This window comes from Sylvia atricapilla, chromosome 7 (genome assembly GCF_009819655.1).
Source record: "Sylvia atricapilla isolate bSylAtr1 chromosome 7, bSylAtr1.pri, whole genome shotgun sequence".
Classification (NCBI taxonomy): domain Eukaryota; kingdom Metazoa; phylum Chordata; class Aves; order Passeriformes; family Sylviidae; genus Sylvia; species Sylvia atricapilla.
This window is the reverse complement of record NC_089146.1, coordinates 2,091,528-2,116,851: the sequence shown is the minus strand read 5'-3', so window position 1 is coordinate 2,116,851 and position 25,324 is coordinate 2,091,528. Positions and strand designations below refer to the sequence as shown.

Here is a 25,324-nt window from a genome sequence, read left to right as displayed (position 1 = left end):
TTAAAAGCAGTTTCCGAAGTACTGTGATGGATAAACAGATAAAATAGAATATTTAACGTGTTTACTAACAAATGTATGTCTACCACAAGATCTATTTTAGTTTGTTTTCAAGTTTCTAGCACTAAGTTAACTGTTTTGAAAGGAAATAGACACCTGTGATGCTTCATAACAGTTACCAATCCCAGGGAACTAATAATGGCAGACAACTGGAGCATGGATGCTTCTCTTTAAAAATTGATCTACCTCTCTGTAAGAAAGTTTCCCCATTCTCCCCTTCATTTACAATTTTTGCAATATTTTTACAATTCATTTTACAAAAAATACAATTTTTTGAATGCCATCTCAGTGTAAGGGGGTGGGGCTTGTCTGTTTTGTTGGTTTTTAAGGGCCAAGCTCTCAAATTGTCAATCATAAAAGTGAAGAGTTTTAGTGGATGAAGGAAAGGGTAAAGTGTTACACAAATTTACTCCTCTGCAAGTGTTGCAGACACTATGAAACAAGAAAGCAAGATTGATTTACCTTGGCAAGTGACTTGTATGGATTTATATGACTTACAGCAGCCTTCTACAATGATTTATTACAAATAATGATAAAATATACACTATTTGGTTGTCATTCTATCTCAAATTCAGACCCAGTCAAGGTTCAAACCAAGAAAATAAACTTGGTAGCTGCTAGCACTTACTATTTTGAAAAAATACTTTACATTATGAGAACTCTGTCTGGTGCAACATTCTGAAGAGATTTCAGACTTTCACATGACCTCTTAGAATTGCTATGAACAAAATGCTCACTCATAAATGACTTGGACTGAAAAACTTCATCTACTATATTCTATTATACAAGATATGTCATTTTGAGTCAGTCTTACACCTGTGACAACTGATGACATCAGACAGGCTACTGCATACAAAACCAGAATAGTAAGTATGGTAGTATCAGACCAAGGCATTAGCTGAGCAATTTCAATTCTGAATGACTTTTTAGTAAAAAAATAGATAAAATTTTATTGTTTGTCGATATTTTGCATTTTTTTTTTGAGATAAATTATCATTAGTATAGTCTATTCTCAAGCACAAGACATCTTGACTGCTCATACAAAGCTGAATAGAGAATGATTGCTCATCATCTGACTTCACTCATGCAGGGGGAACACCTATGATCTAAACTGCTGCCTCAGTGACTTCTTGAAAATTTCTTTCTTTTGCACTCCTTTACCACTACAAGCTCCCTAAGAAAGAACAAGGAGCTGTGCATGGCACTCTCTTACTTGGAAAAGTTTTTAATTTTCATGGAAAAGGCCAGTGAAGTTTTATGGTGGGATTTGAGGAGTCGGGTATTTTTTCCTTAAGCAAGCTGGAAGTTATCTGAAAAGTCAAGTCTCCCATGCAAAAGATCTAACACCCCAGACAGGTGGAAAAAAATATTAACATTTACTGAATATGGGGATAATTTAGGTTAGACTGAAGAAAACAGCTGTGATAGCTTTAATGACCATATAATTTCCTCAAAAATAAATGACTAGTGAAAAGGGATTACCAATACATGAGGCAGCAGAGCTGAGACCCTGAAATTATTTTTCTAGAGATGACAGTTTGTAAATTATCTTCATGAGTGCTATGAAAATTACAGTACTAAATGCTTCATTAGAAACAAGAAAACAAATGACATTTTCCTTGACGTACTGTACCACTTGCAGGGGCCAGAAGAAAAACCAGAAATCAGGTTATTATTTGTATTGAGTGTTTGGAAAAAGACTAATTACTGGGAGTACCTATCCCAAATTAAAAATCAAGACTGGTTATAAAGTGTGGTTTTGTGTCTTGGTTTTTTTTTAATATAAGAAATCATTTAATAAAAGCATGCATTAATGACTTCTAATTACCCATCTAATTTGCTACTTAACCAGCTCCTTATGAAGTGAAACTGTGAAAGACACAGGAGGCAAAACAAACACACACACACACAGGGATCTAAGGGAAAACACAAAAATGCAGTAAGTAAAGTGAACTAATTCAAAACTGTAGATCATAACGCTGGCAGACTGGAAATGCTCACACTGCCTGTTTTCTGCTCCCAAGTGATCTAATTTCCAGTCCCAACGAACACAATACAGCAGAAAATTAGTCAATAGCAAACACAAATTGAATTGACATGAACAATACTGAGAACATACCTACTGTATGATGAAGACCAGCATTATTTAGAAAACTGATCTCTCCCTCACTAACCATACACTTAGAAACTCCAAAGTGATGCTTCACTGGTCTGCTTTGTGCTAAGCAATGACTGAACCTCAATTTTTCCAAGAGACATGTAAAAATATAAGTTTTTCTACAAGGAAATTGCTAAGGAACAAACCAAGAAAAACATATGTTCAAGAAAGAAGGCAGATATTCTCTCTACTTGTCACATGTGGTGTTTGGGAAAGCAGAAGGGGGGCTACAACTTCATCACACAAAAACATGGAGCTTTACCTGTGCAGGCAGTAGATTTATCAAATTCTACCCACAATCTAAAAACAATTTCTGTCCTTTCTCTTTGCATCTCTAGTTCCCCACTGTGAAGTGGTCTATTCTGGCTTTAAAAGGCATTAAATATTGGCATTGACTGAGAACAGAGCAACTTTAAGTCTTATAACATTTTCTTTGAGTTCTGTATGTCCTCTTCCGATTTCTCTGTGACAAGAACCTCACCTGTACATCCCTATAAAAGGAAAAAGTCTAAATAGTCATCAGAAAAAATCAGGTTGCTTCTGCATCCTCTACTTTGGAACTTTTCTTCTGAAGCTAGGCCAGGTAAATCAATAAAAATAAATGCTACTCTGAGTCAATACAAACACAATCAGATTGCAGACCTGACCAAGAACAGTGGGGATATAAAGTTTGTGGAAGCCATCTGCAGCTTAGAAGGCTTTTTCAAAACAAAGCTTCAGTCAATTTAGAGTAATTATAAATAGTAAAGCTTTCTCAAATACAGAAGAAAGTTTCCTTTCAAACAGGATTCTATCTATCTATCTTGTTTGTTTGGCACTTTCCTAATCCTTCTAGTTTTTGCTTCTATACATTACTTCCTTTGCAGGTTATTCCATACAGTGTGCAGCAATACTGGTGCCTATTTCATTAACAGTTTAAGGCCTGGTCTTCAATCTGCACAATTTCAAGGTTTTGTGATTCACAATGGTTATCAGAAAAGAAAGGGCAAGTGTAAGACATCACAAGGACTGCCCTCCAACAATAGGATAGAGAGTTATGAACTGATGAGGAGCAGAGTTACATATAATTAATCCCCTGGAAGATGAACTACTCCATTTAATTTTCTAGCCTGGTCAGCAAGGATTCATCAGCCACTTCACTGTTTGAACTGCCCACAAACTTTCACCCTCAGTACAATATACTGAAAATCAGCAACTGTCAGACATTGGTCTGATGACTCAGCACATCAAACACTGAAGGAGAAACAAAACCAGGAACTCTATTTTCCGTGGACTAAGATGTAAAAGAGATCAAAAGCAAATATAACAGAATTACTTGTTTCAACAGAATGAAAATTCATGCTTTTCAACATCATCTGATTACAGCAAACATTGCTCATACTCTTCAATAAAATATGTCGCTCATTTCTAAGACACAAAACACTGTAGATGACAATACCTGAGAAAAAGCAGCTAAAACAGGTAAAAAAAAATCCAGAAAGCTGCCACTACCTATTCCCTAAAACTGAATGCATGCCTGCTCAGCACCATCATCTACTGAAACGTTAAAAGCATAGGTACACAGTGCTAGGCATACAAAATCCAAACCCCAAAATCCCTTCCTGAAAGGGTGTCCTGGAATTTTCACTGCAAGAAGGAAACACAAGTTAGCTATTTCCACTGCAGTAGTCCTTTGTGATATTTCTTTAATCAATGTGTCTCTGTTCCAATGAGCTTCTTGCCCTTTTAAATCTCTGATCACCCTTTTCTTTTTTTGGGAATTCCAACACTCCATGGGAAATATGTGTAAATAACTAAGCAAAATGCCATCAGCTCTGATTGCAGGGCAGAAACCCCAGCTGCCTATTGCTAGAGCTCAAAATCCCACTTGACCTTGTGTTCATACTTAAGGAGGGTAGGCTTTTGTCAACTCTGCTTAATAAACACAGGCCTGGCTGGCTCATAGTAAATAAACACACAGCAATGACAAAACATCTTGATTGTGTCCTATTTTAGAAACTGTGATTGTCAAAATATAGCAAGTTTCCTATGATCTATTTCCATAAACTTCACAGCACCAAATCCTTGAATATCTATCATTAGTTAAGCTCCAAATTAATAATCAACAACTGGAAGACATTTAAAGCATACATGCAAAAGTGCAGTAAGTAAATTCTATGTACATTATCTCTTAATAGTTGATCTGCCATCCAAGCTTAGAAAATATGGAAGCATTTACCAAACACTGTTTAACAAATTCACTATTTTTACATAAATCTGAGGAAGAATTTCTATATTTGTTATTAACACAATCAAATTCAATATAAAGATGAGTAATATTAAAGAGTACAAAGCATGCACGAGTTTTAAAATGAAAAAGCACATTGTTAAAGAAATTGTTTCCTTAAGGTAAAGATTTTTCCTGGTTTCTTTGGGTTTTTTTCCCCATTGGTATTATTGGAGATATTACATAGAAATTTGAGATGGCAATGTAAAAGAAACTAATTATTCTCATTGCTATCACCACTACCATTCTGCAGAAACTTGAACGCTTAAAGCAAGGCTAAACCTCCCAAGCACACAGGCATGTACTTCCAGGGAACATGCAAACCAAAGACCTACCTCCACTTGCCACCTTCAGAAAGAAATATAAGCTGGTAAAACAAACATCTTAAGGGCCCTTGTCTTTCAAATTGAAACAGTGAAACAAGTGTACATCACCTGCCAAAATGCTGCCTCTAGCCTACTAATTACCTAAAAGAAAGGCTTCAAAGTCAAATTCAGCAATATTCAGTCACTCAAAGGTAAAACGTAATTTACTTCTGCAACTGAACTCACTATATTAAGAGTAAACAATTATATTTCCGTATTTTTGTACTTCACAGTGTTTCTCCTTATGTACTAAAGCACTCTTTATTCCCACAGGGACTGACTCCATAGGCAAGCTTACCTGTAAAGTACAAACACTTCTTCCCACCTTGCAGCCAGGTGGTTTTTACTGATCTGCTGTTTAGGACACACACCACAAATAAAGTCATGCAACTTTCATCTTCTGTAATCAGTCTGGTCACCATGAATTTCTCCAATTAAAGGCATGATTTTTCCAAGGATTTCTTCCCATTGACAATTCTTTGAAATGGAATAGAAGATAGCAGGCAAAAAGAAAACCAGAGTCCTATCCTAACAAAACCCATCCAGAATTACAGTACAATATTCTCTCCTTACAGATAGTTCCTTCTCAAGTATCCTGTCAGAGATTTGAATCAACAACTATATTCCAATTGCAACTGTCAGCATCAGATGCTTTATAAGAAAATGTAAACTTCTCAGATAGTGCTGAAAGGGTAGTGAGAAAAATAGTGATATGGCCATTTGATTACTTACATTGTTGTTGCGTGTTTCTACTGCTGGAAACTTCCTGACTATGAATTTGACAGCAGATTCCAGGTTTTTGTCAATAAGATAGGATGGTTTGGCTTTGGGGTCACCACATGCCTATAAAAAAATACAACACAAAATGAAGTAGAAACACAATGATCCATGTAAAGCTAAGTGATAGTTGCAAATCTGAAGACAAATTAGATTCCTCTTTTTGTTTTTTTGCTTTTAGTGAGCAGGTGATAAAATGAAAGGCAAAGTGCAGGGACTGTCACAGCTGAAATATGCAATGGGAAACAGTACAGAGATGCTCTTCTACTGAAAAAGATGCATGGAAGTATCAAAGCAGTTAGTGCAGAACAGCAGTGAGGGAAAAAATCAGTCCTAAAAGAAGGAGAAAAAAAAAGTTTCTTTTAAATGCTATTCCTGGTTTGAGGTAGTATTGTATTCATCTGGAGTTAACAAACTGTTAGAAAACTCAATCATGTCATCATCTGTGGAGGACAGTGCTGGGCACATTAAATGATTAAACTACCCTTTGTGAAACAAAACTAAACACTCCAACTAACCACCAATCTGCATTTGATTTTTTTCCCAGTTGTTAACTGAAAGACAATTTTCCATCCCACAATCGAACCAAGCAATATTTGCCTAACAGAGTCTATTTCCTTAAACTAGGAACTGAAGCTTTACTCATGTTCTTCATTCCTACAGCAGCACAGGCTGAGCTTTAAAAGCAGCAATCAAAAAGTTTCACTGGATTTTGATGTGAAGTCACAACTAAGTGTTAGGTCTCTTAAATAACTTACATAGATCAGAATAGCTTTTCTGGACAGACACCTGAGGAAGCACCTACTGTGGCCAGCTCCAGTGCATGCTATCAGGCACTTCTCTGCTACTCTGACCAGTGAGCCATGTGATACCATTTCATTTGGAGTAACAGACTAAAAGCAGCATTACTTACATGACAAAATATGTGCTCAAACTGTACTTCTCTCAAACATTCAGTTAGTTTTATTTTCCTCAGAGGGGTTTGCAAAGGAGTTCCACATCTCATGCAAAACTAAATTACATGCTAGGCGTTTCTATGCAACAGAGTGAACTCGAATGACAACTCAGTTAAAAACTTTTCCACACTGATTTCTATGACCAAGTTGTGGACTGTAGAGACAGAAGTCATGGAGTATGAGACTGGTTCTGAAAGCGGGCAAGCGGGCAAAGGGAAGGTGAAAAGCTTTGCAAACCTTCCAAACTTGTCCTTGCTGGGAAAGCAGTGTAATAAAAAGAGAGAAAAATTACATATAAACAAATTACTCTTAAATTCTAAAGAATTACATTTATGTGAACTAATACACTATTACCTACATCCAAGAGAACATTACAACCATCTGTTACTCTAGTCAGCACACTTTCTACTGGATTTTCATTATTCTAATACTCACAAACAACTTTACACTTACTTATTAGAGTTTTACTATTGTGCAAAGCACTGTGAATATACTGAGGCACGTAACTACTAACAGTACTTCCAGACTAAGTTCAGGTAGAGAGGGAAAAAAGTTAACAAACATCACATGCAACTACAGGGGAAAAAAGGAGAGACACTCAGTGAAGTTTTACATACCTGAAAAAGAAACGGTAGCCAAGAAAAAAAAAACAAAACAAAAGAGTCATTATTGAAAGTTTCTAGAACACCTACCAGTAGTACATGACCATCATGATGTATACTCATGTACTATTCTGATATTAAAATGCTCATATATGCTAAATTTCCCACAAAAGTACTACAGTATCATATCTACAATACAAGAGGAATTTATAATGAAAATAAATTCAGCAACATCCACAGTATGTTAGATATTAAATTGTTGCTTCAATCTCCTTAGAGCAGCAAACCACACATGCCAAAAAAGAGCTATTCTGTACACACATTAAAGTCTAAACAATTTAAAAGTACAAACTAGACTGTAAATAAGCATGAAATATTAAACATTGAGCTACAAATTTATGAAGTTTTAATTATCTCGGTGTCATGGGTGTCAGAACCTTCATCAAATTATTTCAATCTGTTGTTCTTGCTGCAAAACATGCAACTTTCTCTCCTAGAAGGATTACTAAGAACACAAGTTAACCAACACATATCTGTGCACTGTGTACTGTTACTGCCCTGTTAAATTCCAGTATGGTTGCTGCTATACAGGAGACAAGAAATCTGCCACTGTCGACTTAATAAATTTTTCAGTCTGAATTCAAACACTCTTTCCACATACACTCCTCCTTTTTCCTAGAAACAGTTGTTTTCCTTCCTATAAATCACCTCTCCAAAATGTTTATTACAACTTAAGTTCTACCCAAGCCCTTACCCACACACTCACAAGGAAACAGAGATCTCAAAACATCAACAAGCATGTCCTCCTGTGGCTTCAGGAACTAAGCCCCCACGAGAGACAAGTGTTGTCCTCAGTGCAACTGGCAATCCACCAAATTATGTGAATATGCTCCTTCTTTGCTTCTTCCCATCGTTTGTTAGCTGACATCACACTTGAAGCAACTGTAACTAACAATTCCTACTAATAACTGCAACTTCCTGCTAATAAACTACACTAGACTGATGGATAAATAAGAGAATTCCTGCAAGATGTTAGAAGCATCCCTCAGACACACAGTTCCAGCTTCTAGAAAGCTGTACAAGCCTACCTAGAGAGGCTGAACTGAAAGAGGACAAGAGATATCACTGAACAAGTGGGTCAATGCTTTTTCCTTCACTCTCCTATGTTCCACAGCAGCTCAGCTCCTTTCTAAGAACTGCTATTAACAGATTAATAGCTGTTGTTGCACTCATAGTTTTCATCCATACCGTTACCTGCATTCAGCACCACAGGTAACACAGCTTCCACAAGTTAAACCTCTCCCAAAATGGTGGACAGCCTTCAAATTCTCTACAGTTTACTCTATAAAACATAAAAGAATGAACATACAAAGCCCAATCCACTTTTGCACAAGCATGAAAGTGTGGTAAGACACAGAAAAATAATTTTGCTCTAAAAAAGAATGAAGACATTGAGCCTTAGCATGTAGATATGAAATGTAGGTTTCGCCTTTTTTTTCCTTTGTAAGTATTCTAATGGATAGGCACATTGTGGTAGAACATACAAAGGTCATTTGCTCATATACAGCTTTCCAGTATTCACATAGAATTCTGAGCACCAGCCAAAACCAGTAGCCCTTTCCCAGCCTCAGATACCACCTTTCCCCCCCCCCCCCCCCCATACAGGTTGCAATAACCATTCCTCAATTCGTTTCTTGTTAGGAAAACCCCGACAACCCAGCATTACTACAGTTTTGAGCATCAAAAAGAAATTCACTAATTAAAAATGTCCTTACTAGTGCAGGATACACAGAATACAGTTCTGAAACTATGGAATTCCAGCTGCTTCAGCCCCAAAATATTATACTCAAAGAAACTCCCAGAAGTCAACTCTGAATTCCTTTATATATTACTTAACAGCTGAGAAGCAGCTATGCTGGAAAAGATCACACAATGTTATGGTTAGAAACTAATCTACATAATTAAAAAAATAATAAAATTATGGACTCAGATGCTGGATTTCCTGCAAGTTACACAGCATTTCTTCCCACAGATCTTTAGAATGGTAGCCTGCTATGATAAGCTCTCAACTAAGTAAAGTCATTCTGTGCAACTACCAACAAGAACAATGATTTCTATAGCTAAGAAGGTGACTATTCACAATATTGATTTGCTATCATCTGTACAGTTATCAAGCTTCAGAGAGATCAGACTCCATGAACTGTTTGCACATGCTTCACTAGGCCATATGTTTTGAATAAAAGCAGCATTTTCCTACCTACCCTAGTGAGGTAAATAATTATATTAGTATTAAACAAAATTCAGAATCTCCACCTCACTTGCTGCTATTAGGTTCTTCCATACTAATTTCACCTTGAAAATTAAGACTACTACATATCTATATTTTCTACGTTGTACTCATTCAGAAGCAGCCAACAAGAAAACAGTCAACTACAAAAATCTGCTAAAGGCCTACATCTAAGATAAGTAGCCTCTAAACAGGAAAACAGAATCCAGTTCAACTGCCTTTGGCCCAGAATACACCAACATCAATCAACAGCAAAAAGACCTTTTCCCCCAAAACTGTTACAGCTCTCATTGCAAAAATCTAAGCTTAACATTTTACTTCCTATTTGAGGGCAGAAGATGTTGAAGGAGAACAAAAAAACATCAATTAATAAAATTACGATATACATGGAGCTGAAGTGGTGTGAATAAAAGGAAGTTTATGTTCAGGTACAATCACTTTCAGTAGTCAGTGCCCCAAACTTGCATTTAAAACCCCAGAACTTCATTCATTCCACTCATTCACATCAATTTATGATGTGCCCTTGAATTAAAACACTGGGAAGTATCATGTGAATCACATGGCTTAGGATGGTAAAAAAATGAAGCCTAAATATTTACTGTATTATGGAAAGACCTATTATTTATCTTCTTTTGTTTCTGCTAAACTCTATTCCAAATTAGCAGTAGGGCTGTTCCCCAGTAAAAGAGAAACAGGATCACTTGAATTAAAAATTTTGCATTTTCATCCCCCTAACCTCCTACATCAGCAGATCATCATGAACCACACTTTGCAGAAACTGAATGTGTTTATTATTTCAAGAGATTTTGATTTGCTGTTACTGCAGAGTTGAGATAAAATAATGCTAAGCACAGTTCCACTTGACTGCATACACTGAAATAATCTCAGTCAACAAATCACCTTTAAGTTTCATCTACAAATTGCCCTAAAAAACACAGTGTATTTAACAACAAAATTGATAAAATTTCAATGACAGTAAAAACTATGCCACTCCCCAAGTTAGCACCTTGGATTAGTAAATAGAAATACTTTTAGGATGCCTCAGACTCAAAACCAGGAAAAGCTCCTGTATGTCCCATTTACGGTTTACTACAGCACTTTCTCTTGATAGGCCAGAAAGGCAGGCACAATAAACTGTTCTTCTCTTGTAAGAGCTGCTGGCATTCAAGGTTTCATGCTAAGACACAGCTCTAAGTTTGCATGCCTGGTTTCCAGCTGTGCATCCTGTAGATTATACTAAATATAAAAGTCAAAGACACATTCAAAGAGATATTTTCACCATTAATTATATTTTCATAGGATAAACCCCATTATAGACTCTGTTTCTGCCATGCATTTAAAACAATTAAGATTATAAACTCACAATCTCTAATTCTGAAAATGCAAAACTACTGAGAAGGAAAGAGAAGGGAATAAACAATAAAGAGCTGCTTTGAATAGTGGTTCATACTACATTTGCTTTAATATCTCTGATTAAGCCTACCACAACTGCTTGCCTGTATTTTAGGTTGTGGAAGCCTCAGTTCAATTTTAAACAGGCTGGTCCCAGATCAGTTTTGTGAATAAAGCCTTGTCCCTTTTAAAGTCTAGCCAACAAGATGCAAGAATTAGTTGGTCACACATGGACAAATTATTACAGTTTAATATTTCTGATGGCTAAAATTTAACTGTCCTACACCAGCATAGCTAGGGTGACTTTGTACTAAGTAAATTACATTACTTGTGTTTGTAGTTACATAAATGATACTTGATGAAAGGTAAACCTGTATCTTAATACAAATTATGCTAATAGTTTCAAACAAGATCTGGAAGCAGAAGAAGGTCTCTATGTGACTACTTTATGAAGAGTCTCTAAAGGTCTTGGACATATCCAAAATATGGTACAAAATTATTAAAAATTTAGCAGCTGCTGCATTTTTTATTTACTGGGGTCTAAAATTTGAAAGATAATGTACCTTCATATCAATTCAAAATTACAATTAAAAGTGTTAATTAAAGTCAGTCCAGTGTTTCCTAGATCTAAGCAAGCATCTTCCCCGTGTTTACTCATTATCTGGTGTGTGTTGAACCCCAAATATACACCTTACTCCTAGTGTATCACTACTCAGAAATCCAGCTAAGTAAAATGTAAATTCATGTGAAATCAGAAGAAAAAGGCTAGAAAGGACCTCAATAAATTGCCTACCTACGTCTCCTGTTCAAAGGCAGGATCAACTGTATCTGTGTTGCCCTTGGGATATGTCTGCCAAATCTTTACTTAAAGGTCTTGAACACACTACATTCAAAAACATTCTCACAGTCCTTTCAAATATTAAATTCAGTTTTCCAATATTTCATTTAAACCACCACTTCTTGATCTCTGGTGGTCATACTGGATGGCACAAACTATTCCTCATCTCTACTGCAGTCCTAAGTATTTACAAATTTGTACTATTTATAAGCTGACTTGAAAAAACATTCCCACTTTTTAATGGGTGCAATTTTCTGCACCACTTGTCCTTATTATTCTGCTCTGAACTTTCTCCATTTTGTCCACATCTTCCTTGAAAAGAATGGTCAATCAGATATGTTTTCAATGAATCTCAATGAAGGAGAAGTAGAGCAAAAGGATTAGTTACTTTTCCTTCAGATTATCTTGCTCACACATTTACATAACCTCATGTCATCCCTGATTTTTTGCAGTAAAACTTACCTGGCTCTTGTTTGCCCTAACCTCTCCCAGCTATTTTCTCCAGACTTGATATCTCATTACTTCTAATTTTGTCCTTTAAAATCCACTAGGCACAGTGGAATTTGGAAAAGAGCTACAATCATACTTGCTCAGCCACCTCCAAGCCTCTTAGACCATACATACAATTTCTAAGCTCAAAGCTGAATTTTAATTAGATTCTTTACCTTATCCCAGTTTCTTACATATTTATTAGGAACACTGAAGCTGCCACCGAGGTTGTTGGAGCAAAGAGTGACTAGAACCAGAGGTAACACACATCCCAATAAGACCCTGTTGATCCCCAGCTGACTATGAGATCTTCACAGCCATTCCCTAATATGGTGAGCCATCTGCTTTCATCATTCCAGCTTCATCCAGACTGCACTTCCTTAGATTGTTCATGAGAACAATCAGATGAGGTCAGGTCAGCAGCCTTGCTAAAGTCAATATACAAAGTATCTTCTAAGCTGTCCATCCTAGAGTGACCAATCACCTCTATGAAGGAAATATATTGAGTTTGACACCATCTGTAGAGTGATAAATTCACTTGATGTCCTCTTGCGTTTGTAGCACACAAAGACTTGGTTCTATTAATCAAATATGTGGCAGGTGAAATGCAAAAGATAAAAAAAAATTAAGAGAAGTTTCACTGCCACAAAACTTTTCCTCAATGCAGTTTATAAAATAACATCTTTATGAAAAGAAGCAAGGCAATGGGAAAGCCTTCTCTATTTTGAATCTCAAATGGGAACTGTTATTACTTTTTAGGTGTATCTCCTCTGCATACAACTCCACATAAAATCTCTTGGAACTAAAACTGGATTTGGTTTTGTGTTAACACAAAATTAACAGTGATTGCAAGGGGCAAGATTACTTGTATCTGTAAGCCAAAAAACAAGGCTAGATAATTCTGGGCATCTACTCTTGATGCAACAGGAAAAATCCACTCTGTATATTTTAGAAGATATCATGGGACATTTTTATTTTACTACAAAGTCTGTTTCTTTACAAATTTAATTTCTTTTCTGACTGGAAAAAAAAAAAGTATGATATGGTATCATCAGTCAGTGTTTGCTTTCTGAGCAAAGGAGATTTCTTTTTAATTGCCAGCACTGAGTTTGTTTGGGGCTTCCTCCTCTGTTTATCAATAAGACAGTATTATAAGCCACTCCTACAAGATTACAGACACAAACATATGCTGCCATTTTAGCCTTTAAAGAACTGCTGCCTTCTATGGAAGCAATACTGCCCCACCCTGAGAAACTTCCTAGTGACCTGAAGACATTACCTGACATTATCTGTGCAACATCAACCTTACAATTCAAAACTAAATTACTGGCCAGCTTTTCCTCTCAGCTCAAAGGTCTGCACTCCAGCACAGAGCTCTGTGTGCAAAGGGTGATCTAATCCTACACCATTCCAAACTTCAGAGCTCTGCAGACTGGAAACTTCCCTGTGGTCTTCCAGTCACCTAAAATCTCTTCCACTATTTCTTGAAGAACTACTCAAATGCCTGAGCAAAACTGTACACCTTATTGACTGCTTCTATTAATAAAACTATCAACTGGCTTTTACAACTCTTAAATTTAAGTAGTAACATCCTCAATATAGGTAAAAATCCAGTGTTTCCACTATTACTTCTTGAAAGAAAATATACAGTCAGCTAAAGCCTCTGCAAACAGCTATTAAGTTCCTTATCTATGACTTCAGTTTGATTATCCAGTTCACATCTAAGAACTGGTTTAAGATTGTCAATTTTTCAGACACTATGTAATCAAGTTAGGAAACTCAAAAGAATTTGTTTTGTTAATGACATCTAAAAACCATCTTGTGAACAAATGTAAAACCTATACTGTGAAGAACAACAGAATATTGCCAGCAAAGCAATTCATGCTAAATAAAGACTTATCATGTTTGATTAACATAAACTCTAAATAATTCAAACCCCTGACTTTTATCCCTAGCAGTTCTGTTGACTGTACTATTACTTCAACACTCATGAAATATCACAACCTCTTGACTTGCTGCAGCTAAATCTCTACTTCAGGTATTTCAAGAGCAAATTTCTTACTATAAACACATCCCCGTATCCAAGGGCTTTATAAACAAACAAAAGACAGGCCCACAAAAAAGATTATTCTCTGCTGCCACCACTCCCAAACAAAATAGTTGACAGTAATGGCAGCATTTACACAAAGTTTACCAACATAAGACTTGGTCAGCTCTAGAAGGTAACCATGAAATCCAAGCTTTACCTGAGCCAGGATGGCAGGAAAAAGCCCTGCTCTCTTTCATTTATAGAGATGTAGTTGTAGGCAAGTAATGACAAAAGTTACAGGGTAGACAATGACCTAGATAACCGTGCATAAATTCGTTATAAACAGAAAGAACAAACCAAGAGAGAAACCACAAGATTAAGAGTTCCAAGTTCAGTACTAATACTGGTCTCAATGCAAAGGACATCTGAAAGCAACAAGCAAAGAGCCATCCTTCAAAATAACAACAAATAATCAAAAAAACCCCCACCTCCTTACAGAGTGAGAATTAAAGTTCTGTCTCATCATCCACTATTACCTTAGTAACTTCACTTTTGCTAATTTCCATGTGACTCTCAGACACAAAAAGCCCCATACAGTCAGATACTCTGTTTTAAAAACAACAAACTTTTAACTATTTAAAAAAAAAAAACAAAACTTGAAGGCAGAAAAAAACAACAAAGTGGCACAGAAGGTCAGTAAACAGGAAACTATGAATAATTATCAGCTATGAGCACAACAGCAACAAAACCGAAAATTGTATAGGAAGATGAAATATAAAGAATCATTGTTCCTAACTGCTTTTAACAACTTCTGTGATTCTTTGGGAACTAAAATTTCCCTGCTTTGTTTCTAACAGTGGAGAAAATCCTTAATCCTTGAAAATCTGTACTCTCTAGATAGCATCTAAAGCAATCTCTGCTGCTGCTAAAAACATTTCAACCTCTCACTTCCTCTTATTAAAAAAAAAAAAAAGTCTTAACCATTTCCTTTAACCGCAAACCCACATATTGTGTGGTTTTCTAGTAACTTGAGTTTCGGTATCATCTTCAACAGAGGTAGCTATGACAGAATCTTAAACAGCAGTTTTGGAATTGACAGCTTAAAGAGAGGGGGGAAAAAATGAACTAAACAAAACAAAAGTGTTCCAAACAGTCAGCAATGCTGCAGCTGGGCTGAAGAGAGACTCACAATAAAATACAATAATCAATTCCAAGACTTCTGGGCTCACCATCTGAGCTAGCCAGTTCTCCCTGTCGAGCAGCACTGACTGCAGTTGAAGAAAACTACTATTTGAATTCACAAATCACTACATGAATACACAAGAGTTGTGCCTGGGACATCTCCATATTTACAAAACTACACATGACACAATAATCAAGCCACTTGCTCATGCCTACTTCTCTCTCTGCATGCAAGACCTAGCAATTTTGGACTCTTGGCATTTGCAGGAAAAAAAGGAGTGTCACCCCCAGTGCTGATGCTCCCCTACAGAGAGCCTGTCCACCTGCATCACTTCCTAGACATGAGTAACAGCAGAGACCACCACCATATGGGCCAACACGCTCAGGACTCAGCCATCCAAACGTGCCAAAGAGAAACATGTCTGTAGGCACTGGATCATTTAACAGGAGTAAATATTCCTGTATCAGAACACTGGGAATGAAAACAGGGCCTGGACTCACAATGGCTAAGGCAGGGCTATCAAGGCGAGGTTTAATTTCTCCAGTCCTGTTTCCTGCCCTGCAAAGCAGAGCTGTGCTCAGAAGAAATTCCCCTTACTCATTTTTCACCTGCACAACAAACACGCACACAAACAAGTTCCTCATTTTGATGGTTTTCCCCATAAACTGTCAAATTCTGTTTGTGGGAAGTGTAATTATATTGTTACCAATATTAAACTTAGGTGGTTTTCCAACATATAAAACTACAGATAAAAAGGCATCTTTCAGACAGATGGGAATTTGCAATCATATAGTCTGAATGCTTTATTTATGTCAGTGAAGAAGATTTGCAGAAACACTCAGGTGCACATCAAATAGTGAAATGGCTTTGGATGAACATTGACTTTTAAATACTTCAATCACTTGGTTTGTTGGGCTTTTTTTCCCCTGAAAAAACACTTTAATTAAAATCAACATTGCACTTGCTAGACCTTACTTGTTCTGGTCTCCCATATGAGCAAAAACACTTGGACAAAACACATCCTTTACGTCGGATCAGTCAGGCAGGGTCACTCCTGACAGAAACCTGGGTCCAGAAGTCAGAGGACCAAGTAAGCTCCTAAAACTCTCAAACTCCCTTTGCCATTGCAGCTGAGGAACAGCACTGAAATTTGAATGTGCTGAACTCACATCAAAAGGTGTACTCACTGCTCAAAGGTAATAACTAGCATTTTCTCTGAAATTAAAAAAAAAAAAAAAAGAAAAAGAAAAACTCTCAAATAATTGTGTTCAAGGCAAAGCAATGAAATCCTAACTAGTATTCATTACTGAAGTGGGTTGAGGGGCCATATACTTTCAGACGATGCACCACTCATTAGGAAAATGAAGCTGGGAAGGATACAAGCCTCCAGCACAGGGACTGGAACTAGATGATCTTCAAGGTCCCCTTCCAAACCAAATAATTTTATAATTCTGTGGTCATGAACTACATTCTCTCCTACAGGAAAGCACAACGATTACCCCCCCAGAAGACAAATTAAGCGAGCACGAAGGCGTGACCCATCCTTCTCGCATCGCTCAGACCTACAGCTTCCTGCAGCGCCGAGCCACCTCACCCAGGCCACCACCGAGCCACTTCCTTGGGGAAAAGAGCCGGGGAGCTGCTCCAGCACCCACCGCAGCTCCAACCTCCTGCTCCATCTCACGCCGAGAGCTGCTAAGCAACCGCGCGCCTCGAACTTCTCCGAATTAAACTTACTAATTTTACCCCAAACCCCTTTTTTTCCGTGCGGCAGCGACAGGTTCTGGCGTGGGAAAAGCCCCGCGGCACTGCCCACTCGCGGCTCGTGTGAGTCACGCACGGCAGCGGGGCGGCAGCGGCTCCGGGGACTGCGCCGGGACCAGGCCCCGCTCCTGCGGGCGCCGCGGCGATCGGCCTGGCCTCGTCCATTCCTTCATCCTTCTCTCCCGGTATGGATGCGGTGGCCGCACCGAAGCCTCGGCCCCCCGTTCCCCGGGCCGGGCGGCGGCAGCGCGGCTCCCGCCCAGCCTCCCGGGCCCCGCCGCTAGGCCGCGGCGCAGCCGGCACAGCCGCCAGCGCAGCGCCGGCCAGAACGGCGGTGAGGAATCGCGCCGGGGCGGTTCCCCGTTCACCTCCCCCCCCTCTCCGCCGGGGCCCCCCGCACCTTCTTGATGTTGTAGAGCCGGGTGAGCATGCCGACGCCGCGGTCGTTAAGGATGGTGAGCTTCTCCGCCAGCTTCTGCTGGCTGGGCTGCAGAACGGAGCGCGACATGGTGGCCCTCCGCCGCCCCCACCGGCGCTCGCAGCCCCGCAGCCGCCAGCCCGGCCCAGCCCAGCCCGGCGCTCCCCGTCCGCCCGGCCCGGCGCTCCGAGCCTCCGCGGGGCGTGGCCACCGGTCACGTGGGGCGGCGCGCGGGCGCCCCCGGCGGGCGGGCGGCGGAAGCGCCTCAGCGGCGAGCGCGGCCCGCGGGTTTGGGGAGCGTGAGGGGAGCGTCCGGGCAGAGCCCCGAGGGGGGCTCCCCAGCGGTGCGGGACGCCCGCTTCTCTTCAAGGTTCACACCGAATAAAATAATGGATGCCGCATCCCTGCAGGTGTTGGCTGGATGGAGCGACCTGGTCTACTGGAAGCTGTGCCTGGTCCGAAATTGGAAAGACATGGTCTTCACAGTCCCTTCCGAACCAAACCATTCTGTGAGACTATGAAAGCCCTATGTTTTTGCTTACTCCATTTTTTTCCACTTAAACAATAAAAGTCCTACACTTTAGCCACAATAACTCCATGCAGCTCTGCAGACTGGGGGCAGAGTGGCTTGAAATCTGCTCAGCGGAAAAGGGCCTGGGCAACAGCAGGTGAACCTGAGCCAGCCCAGGGGAACAAGACGTGGTGAACCTGACTGAGCCAGCCCAGGTGAAGAAGAAGGCCAATGGCACCTGGCCTGTGTCAGAAATACTGTGGCCAGCAGGACCAGGGAAGAAAACATGCCTCTGTACTTGGTACTGCTGAGACCACATCTCAAGCACTGTGTCCAGTTCTGGGACCCTCAGCTCAGGAAAGATATTGAGGTGCTGAAACTTGGCCAGGGAAAGGCAAGGGAGGTGGTGAAGCCTCTCACTCGTGTTTCTATGAGGAGCAGCTGAGGGAGCTGCAGTTGTTTCATTTGAAGAAGAGACTCCAGGGGGATCCCAACACCGTCTAGAAGTCCCTGACAAGAGGGTGGAGTGAGGTAGGGGTGAGGCTTTTCTGCTATGCCAGTGAGAGGATGAGAGGAAATGGCCTTAAGCTGACAGAGTGTTGGGAAAGATGGGACAGAAAGGGCTTATGGATGTGATTGTCTCATAAGAAATACTGCAGATATAAAATCTGTGAGTGAAATAGAAATGAAAGTCAACTTTGAGATGTAGGCATGGCAGGCAGGAAGACAGTGATTAGTTGGAGATAGGTTGAAGGACAGAAAACAAAAGGACAGTCCCTCTCCACCCCTGCCAAGGCATCAAGGAAAAAAGTAGATAAGAAAAGCAGTCTTTAGAGTTTACAATATAGGATGATATGGTAATATAGTAGTTGTCCTAGGTTGCATGCAATGTTTGTAGGTTTTGTATCTTGTGCCGGTTGGTAACTGTAAATTAGAATATCCAACACAAAAGGAGATATAATGTGTTGGAACAAGGTCCTTGCTCTTCTCCTACCTCCTTCTCTCTTACCGCCCTGACCCCGGCACTCTTCTTACCTCTCTTACCCCTCTGAGCTTTTTTACCTCCCTTACCTCATACACACCCCCTCCCTCTCTCTTTAAGGGCTTCCCTTCAGCCAAGGCTGGTGGCTGAAAGCAGCCCTCTTTACCCATGACCCTTGCAATAAAACCACGTGTTTCTAGAATATCTCAGGTCTGCAGAGTTCCTTCTCCCTGCCGTCCATGAATGCCCCTACACAGAGGATATTTAGATTACATATTAGAAAACTTTTTTCAGTGTTTGGATGGTCAGGCATTGGAATAGGTTGCTCAGGAGGTGGTGGAGTCACCACCACCCCCGGAGGTGTTTAAGAGGCATCTGGATCTGGCACTGAGTGGTGTGGTTTAGGACTTAGAGTGGCAGTGCTGGATCGACAGTTGGACTGGATCACATTAAAGGTCTATTCCAACCTTGATGTTTCTATGTTTTTTTTTTACTTAACCAACTGAAATTAAGAACCGGGGCCCAGCAGAACACTGCACAAGTAAAACTGACACACTGTCACTGCTTGTGACCCCTGTTTTCTGAGGGCACTTCTGTCAGCACCAGAGCATCACACCTGCCCTGGAAAGTGGGAAGAACCTAGGGATACCCTGTGGAGGTGCTGCCAGCTGCCCCTCCACCCCACTCATGAGGCTGTCACCATCCCCCTGAGCTGTTCCTCTAGACCAGTGTACAGCAAATTCAGAGAAACACCATATCACCAACTAGATTAGTCACATCACTGGTGTTTTTTTGCATTTGAAGCCACAGGAATTAAAAGCATATATTTTTAAGCAATGGTGAGATTTCTGTGCTGTGAATGTCAACAACAGACCATCAGGAGACCATCCCTTATTGTAATATCTTAGGGAGATGATTTCAGCACTGAGATGCCAGCACAACCAGCTGGGCTGCAGAGATCCCCAGCCTAGGCAATGAGAGGCTTAAGAATTAACCTTCTAATCTAGTTTTTTTTATAGTGGCACCACCATCTGTGCCCTTTTTTTGCATATTAATTTTTATTTAATTTTCAGTTCACCTTTTTGCATTAGAAATCAGAATCAGACAGTCTCTGTCTTTCAGAGATTTTAAACTAATCTATTCTAGAAAGCATAGAAATGAATGTGAGAAGCCTGAATATAGTTAAATTGTTACTGACCTCTCTCTTCACTTTAGCAATTACAAGTCAATTTATGATTCAGAATAAAACTAGGAAGCAAGGACTTAGAGTTCCAATCTGAAGTCTGCTATTGATTCATTCATTGGCCTTTATCAGATGATTTTATTTCTTAGCTTTGTGTCCAAAAGTCAGGAGTACCTAGCAACCATGTTGTAATGCTTAATTAGGTTAGACCTGTTAGACCTGACTTTTCATTACTGGTGTCCATGGAAAACATCAGAAATATTCACTTTGCTATTTAAATTTGTAAAGCATAAAATGTTAAGTAATTTAATTAAGAATATCTGTAGTAATATTTTACACAAAATGTCTTCCATTATATATATTTTTTAAGTATCAAATGTAATATTTCTAGTTGAAACAAAGATGTTTCTCAGGTTGTTGCTCTGAAAAATAAGAGCCACAGAATGGTTCAGGTTGGAAGGGATCTTAAAGATCATCTCCTTCCAAACCCCTGCCATGGGCAGGGACATTTTCCACTAGATCAGGTTGCCCAGAGCTCCATCCAGCCTGGCCTTGAACACTCTAGAGATGGGGCAGTCACAGCTTCTTTGGGCAGCCTGTTCCTGTGCCTCACCAGCCCCACACTACAGAATTTCTTACTTATCTAATCTAAATTTCCTTTATTTCAATTTGAACCCATTCCCTCTTGTCCTATCACTAGAGCTCCTGAGGCAAAGTCTTTCTCCAGCTTCCCTGTAGATCCTTCAGGTACTGGAAGGCTGCTACAAGGTCTCTGTGCAACGTTCTCTTCCCCAGGCCAAAGTGTACATGGGGATTTATACTTCTCTAGCACTGCTATTTTAAAACCCATAGTGGGCAATTTCCTACTGCAGAGTAGGCTACACTGCCACCTAAGTCTTTGCTACACTTTTAACTTACATCTCTGTAGTAGTATTTATACCACTTTTCCTTTCCTGTCTGTTTTTTCTTAGTTCAACTTCTAGCTTGGATTTTCATGTGACATGGCCATGTGCTGGCCAGGATTTTCAGTGAAATGGCAGTTATCAGCTGCATTCTCCAGGAGCAAAGTAGCACAGACCACTGCATGACTTCTTGCCTTTTGGCCAAAAGAAATCAAAGAACAATTTTCAAAGAAAATACTCAAAATAGGAACACAAATGGTAATTTGAGCAGACTTGAATTTTTAAATAGGCAGCATAACCTCAATTATTTGGATCATGTCTTAGTATTAATTTGTTAATAAGACATAAGTATTTATTACATTAATGAACTTGCTTCTAAAGGCACACAAGCTGAATAATTTACCATACAAGGGCTATAATATTGTTGAGAGACCCTAAAAGGATAAGAAGTAGCATTGAAAAACACAATTGCCTTTATAAGACAGACTTTTAATCTATTAAAATCTGTGGCTTTGCTTGAAACAGGAGCCTGGAATGCTTTCTCTGCTATCCAGGAGCCAAGAAAGCTGTGGATCATCTTTCCTGCCTCTAGTGGCACAGGAAGAGGTAGAATGCTGCAAGCTGGTTTGGGTGGCCTCATAGGGTGATTCTGTGGCTTTGCTCTAAACAGGAGCCCTGTGTGCTTTCTGTGCTCTCCAGGAGCAGAGAAAGCAGTGCACCGTCATTCGTGCCTCTACTGCCACGGGGAGAGGGAGATTGCTGCAATCCGGTTTGGTTGGCCTCAGGAAGGGGGTTCTGTGGCTTTGCTCGGAACCCAAGCCCTGTGTGCTTTCTGTGCTCTCCAGGAGCAGAGAAAGCTGTGGACCATTGTTCGTGCCTGCAGTGACAAGGGAAGAGGGAGAATACAGCAAGCTGGTTTGAGCACCCTCAGAGCAGGGGCTTTCTGGTTCCCTGCATGTGCTGTGGGATGGCACTCAGGAGGATGTGTTCCAAGGCCTTCCCCGGTAGCAAGCTCAGGCTGCCAGGCCTACGGTTCCTGGATCATCCTTCCCACCGATCCTTCCTGCGCACGGCGGTCCCATTTGCACGTCTGCGCTCAGCTCGGACTTGTCCCCTTAACCAGGACTGCTGGTAAAGGATGGATAGCAGCCCGGCCGGCTTGTTCTCCAGCTCCCTCTTTACTCTTGGCGGAGGTAGAAAATTCCAAAGGAAAGCAAGTGGTGTCGCAAGGAATGGGCAGCATCAGGCACCTTTGGTGAGATGCCTCAGGACTTCTGAGGGAACAGCGTTGGCCTAGATCTGTGGGTACCTGTGCAAGCTGTAAATCCGCTGCCTCGTATCGCCAGAAGTTTTAATACAGCAGACGGGTAAGATGTGAGATGTGTGTGCGTGAAGGCCTTTAAATCCACAGCTTTCAAAGGCAGCTTTTGGGCTCACAGCTGGACAGAGATGCTCCTGCTCACACCTCTGTCCAAAGCGGGGGGCTAACACACCCTGCTGCAGGTGCTTGCCTTGATCTCTGGTCCAGGTCCAGGTGGATTCCAAACGTGCCCTTCACAGCCTTCTCCCTTCTTCCCCTGCCACTCTTCCAAGTGTAATGGGCCTCAAGGACTGAAAGGACCACAGAGAGCTAAAGGGGGACACTTGCACCTTCCTCACAGGGAGCTCCTCGGAAAGCGCTTTCCTTGAGAAATAAACCCCTTTCCCCCAGAGGCATTCCCCAGATTGGGAGCTTTCCTGGGGAACACAAACAGACTCTTAAGAAACCCTGGCAAGCCTGAATTCCTTGTGGTCCTTTCTGGACAGGCACTCCAGCTCTAGCGCGGATTCCCCCCAGTGTGGTTCCAGGTGGAGGTTCGGAACGTGCAGCCTCAGGCCCTCTACAAACACAAGCTGCCCGCTGCCTCCTCACCTGCCCCAACTCCTGCCTGCCGTCACAGCAGCAAAACCAGGCTGTTCCCGGCCACAGACCGGAGCCCTGTTCCCACAGGACGCTCTTGCCAGCACCTTCCAGGACTCTCCGCTGCACGTGCAGCACTGTTCACACCCCTCTCCACAGCCTTTGGAACACAGAGAGCACAACCTGTCTGGCGCTGCCATTCGCAGACTGGTGCAGGACTTACCATTTACCACAAAAGAGGTTATCTATTGTATCAGCTGGTACAGTAATTCTGTGCATTCTGCCCCCCCCCCCCCCCCCCCCCCCCCCCCCATGAATCCATGAAAGGAGTTGTCTCTGAAACCAGAGGTGTGATACAAGAAACATCCCCTTCTGATAACGACCTGCTTGCCTTGGGAAAAAGATGTGGGGAGATAAGCTGGAACTTCTGACTGACAGACACTTCACTTTACAAGCTATAAAAGCTACGCAAACTTTGACCGAGAGAGAAGTCTCCTACATACACCCTGGAAACATGTAGGGCTTCTCCTTGAATGTGTGCGCATCCTCCTGTGTGTCTTTGTGGATATTTTAAAGGAAATTGAGGCAAAGGACTGTGTATTCCATCATCAATTCGATGGAAGTCACATTAATTCCCCATCTATTCTATTCACTAACTGTAATGGAGGTATCTTTTGTCATCCATTCTATTTTTTATCTACTAGTAGCTCTTTTTGTTTCATCCTGTGTAATAAATACTCTGTTTAAAGTCTTATGTCTGTTAATCCTTTGTCTATTCAAGAAAGAATTCTTTTTGTAATAGACCTAACAGGCCATTCTTAAGAACTTGCAAATGAGAGACATTTGGGGTGCAGGATGCCTCAAACAGCTGCTGCCCGAAATCTGAGCCAAAGTGAGGACTTGTCCACCTTCTTGTCTCCCTATTTTAACAGGAGATCCCAAAGGTAGGTGGAGGAAGGAGAAGCAGGGGCTGGTTTGCAGCCATGCCCAAGAGAGCTCTCTCTCTCACTTGGTCTCACTTGGGCGGCTTTCTGACTGGCTCTGAGGCAGGGGCTGCGATTCCTCAGTTGTGGGGACAGAGAACCGCAGCCGGGATCCCGGCGCTGCCTGACAGCGCTCGGGGCAATCGGCACGGTGGCGCGTCCGAGTCTCGGCCACCGTGCTGCTGCTTCGCTTGCCCTTAGGCACACCCAAAGCTCCCTGTCAAGCCCTGATGGTCTCTGGTTCTGCCCTCTTCCTGACCCTGTGCAGGGATGGAGCATTGCTGTGCTTTCAGGAAGCTGTTCTTGAAAGCTTCCAGCATTCCAAGCTCCTTTGCCTTCTGTGGATGCTTGCCATGGAATCCCTCACAGCTGGCTTCAGAGCATCCTCAGGTTTGGTTCTTCCAAAATCCAGGGGCTTCAGGGTGCTCAGTAAGACCTTCAACTCCACAGTGTTGTAGGATGGGACCTACAGCACAGGCATCTTCCAGCCTGATGTGGCCTCACCCCTCTGTGTCTCTGCACAAAACACAGCACAGAAGAGAATGGCAGCAGAGGCCTTTGTGTCTCAGCACTCCGGATTTGTGCTGCTTCAGCTCCACAGAGACGGAGGTAAAGTGAAGAAGCCAAACTGTTTATTGATAAAAGGCGAAGCAAAGGGATGAGCTAGGAGGGAATAAGGGGGCATGGGCAGGGTCTGAGGGCTGGGAGGGGAGGAGCTGTCAAAACAGGTGGAGCGTGGAGAGCATAAAAGGGAATGGCCAGGTTCTGAGGGCTGGAGGGAGGGAGCTGTGAAAAGGGGTGGAGAGTGGAAGGAAAAACAGGGGATGGGCAGGATCTGAGGGCTGGGAGGGAAGGAGCTGTCAAAAGAGGTGGAGAGTGGAGAGGAAAAAAGGGAATGGCCAGGTTCTGAGGGCTGGAGGGAGGGAGCTGTGAAAAGGGGTGGAGAGTTGAAGGAAAAACTGGGGAAAAATGGGCAGGATCTGAGGTCTAGAGGGAGGGAGCTAACTACAAACAGGCAGGGGTCTGAAGCCATGAGAACTGTGCTAAGCCTCAACTATGCATAGAGCTCCAGCGGCACTGAGAGATTGTGTCCTCTTCAGTGTCTCCTGGTGTGTTCTTGGGACACAGGTTCACTGGATCCAGAAGCTGTCCCCAATTCTTCAGCTTTTTGGGGAAACCGGGCTTGATTCTGCAGGTTAGAGCAGGATGGGCTGGTGTCTTGCCTCTGGGCTTGAAGGGTTGGAAGAGAGAGGAACAAAGCCATGGTCAGAGTGGGAATCCT

General features: G+C 41.4%; 1 protein-coding gene across 1 annotated transcript in view; it reads right to left on the bottom strand.

The window, feature by feature from the left end:
- Positions 1-17,724, bottom strand: part of LOC136363299 (nck-associated protein 1-like) — a 60,348-nt gene extending 42,624 nt beyond the window's left edge. The window contains 2 exon segments of the mRNA XM_066322386.1: positions 5,579-5,689; positions 17,564-17,724. Of these exon segments, the coding sequence (XP_066178483.1) occupies positions 5,579-5,689; positions 17,564-17,671 (219 nt within the window). The 5' untranslated portion in view covers positions 17,672-17,724.
- Positions 17,725-25,324: the final 7,600 nt, after the last annotated feature.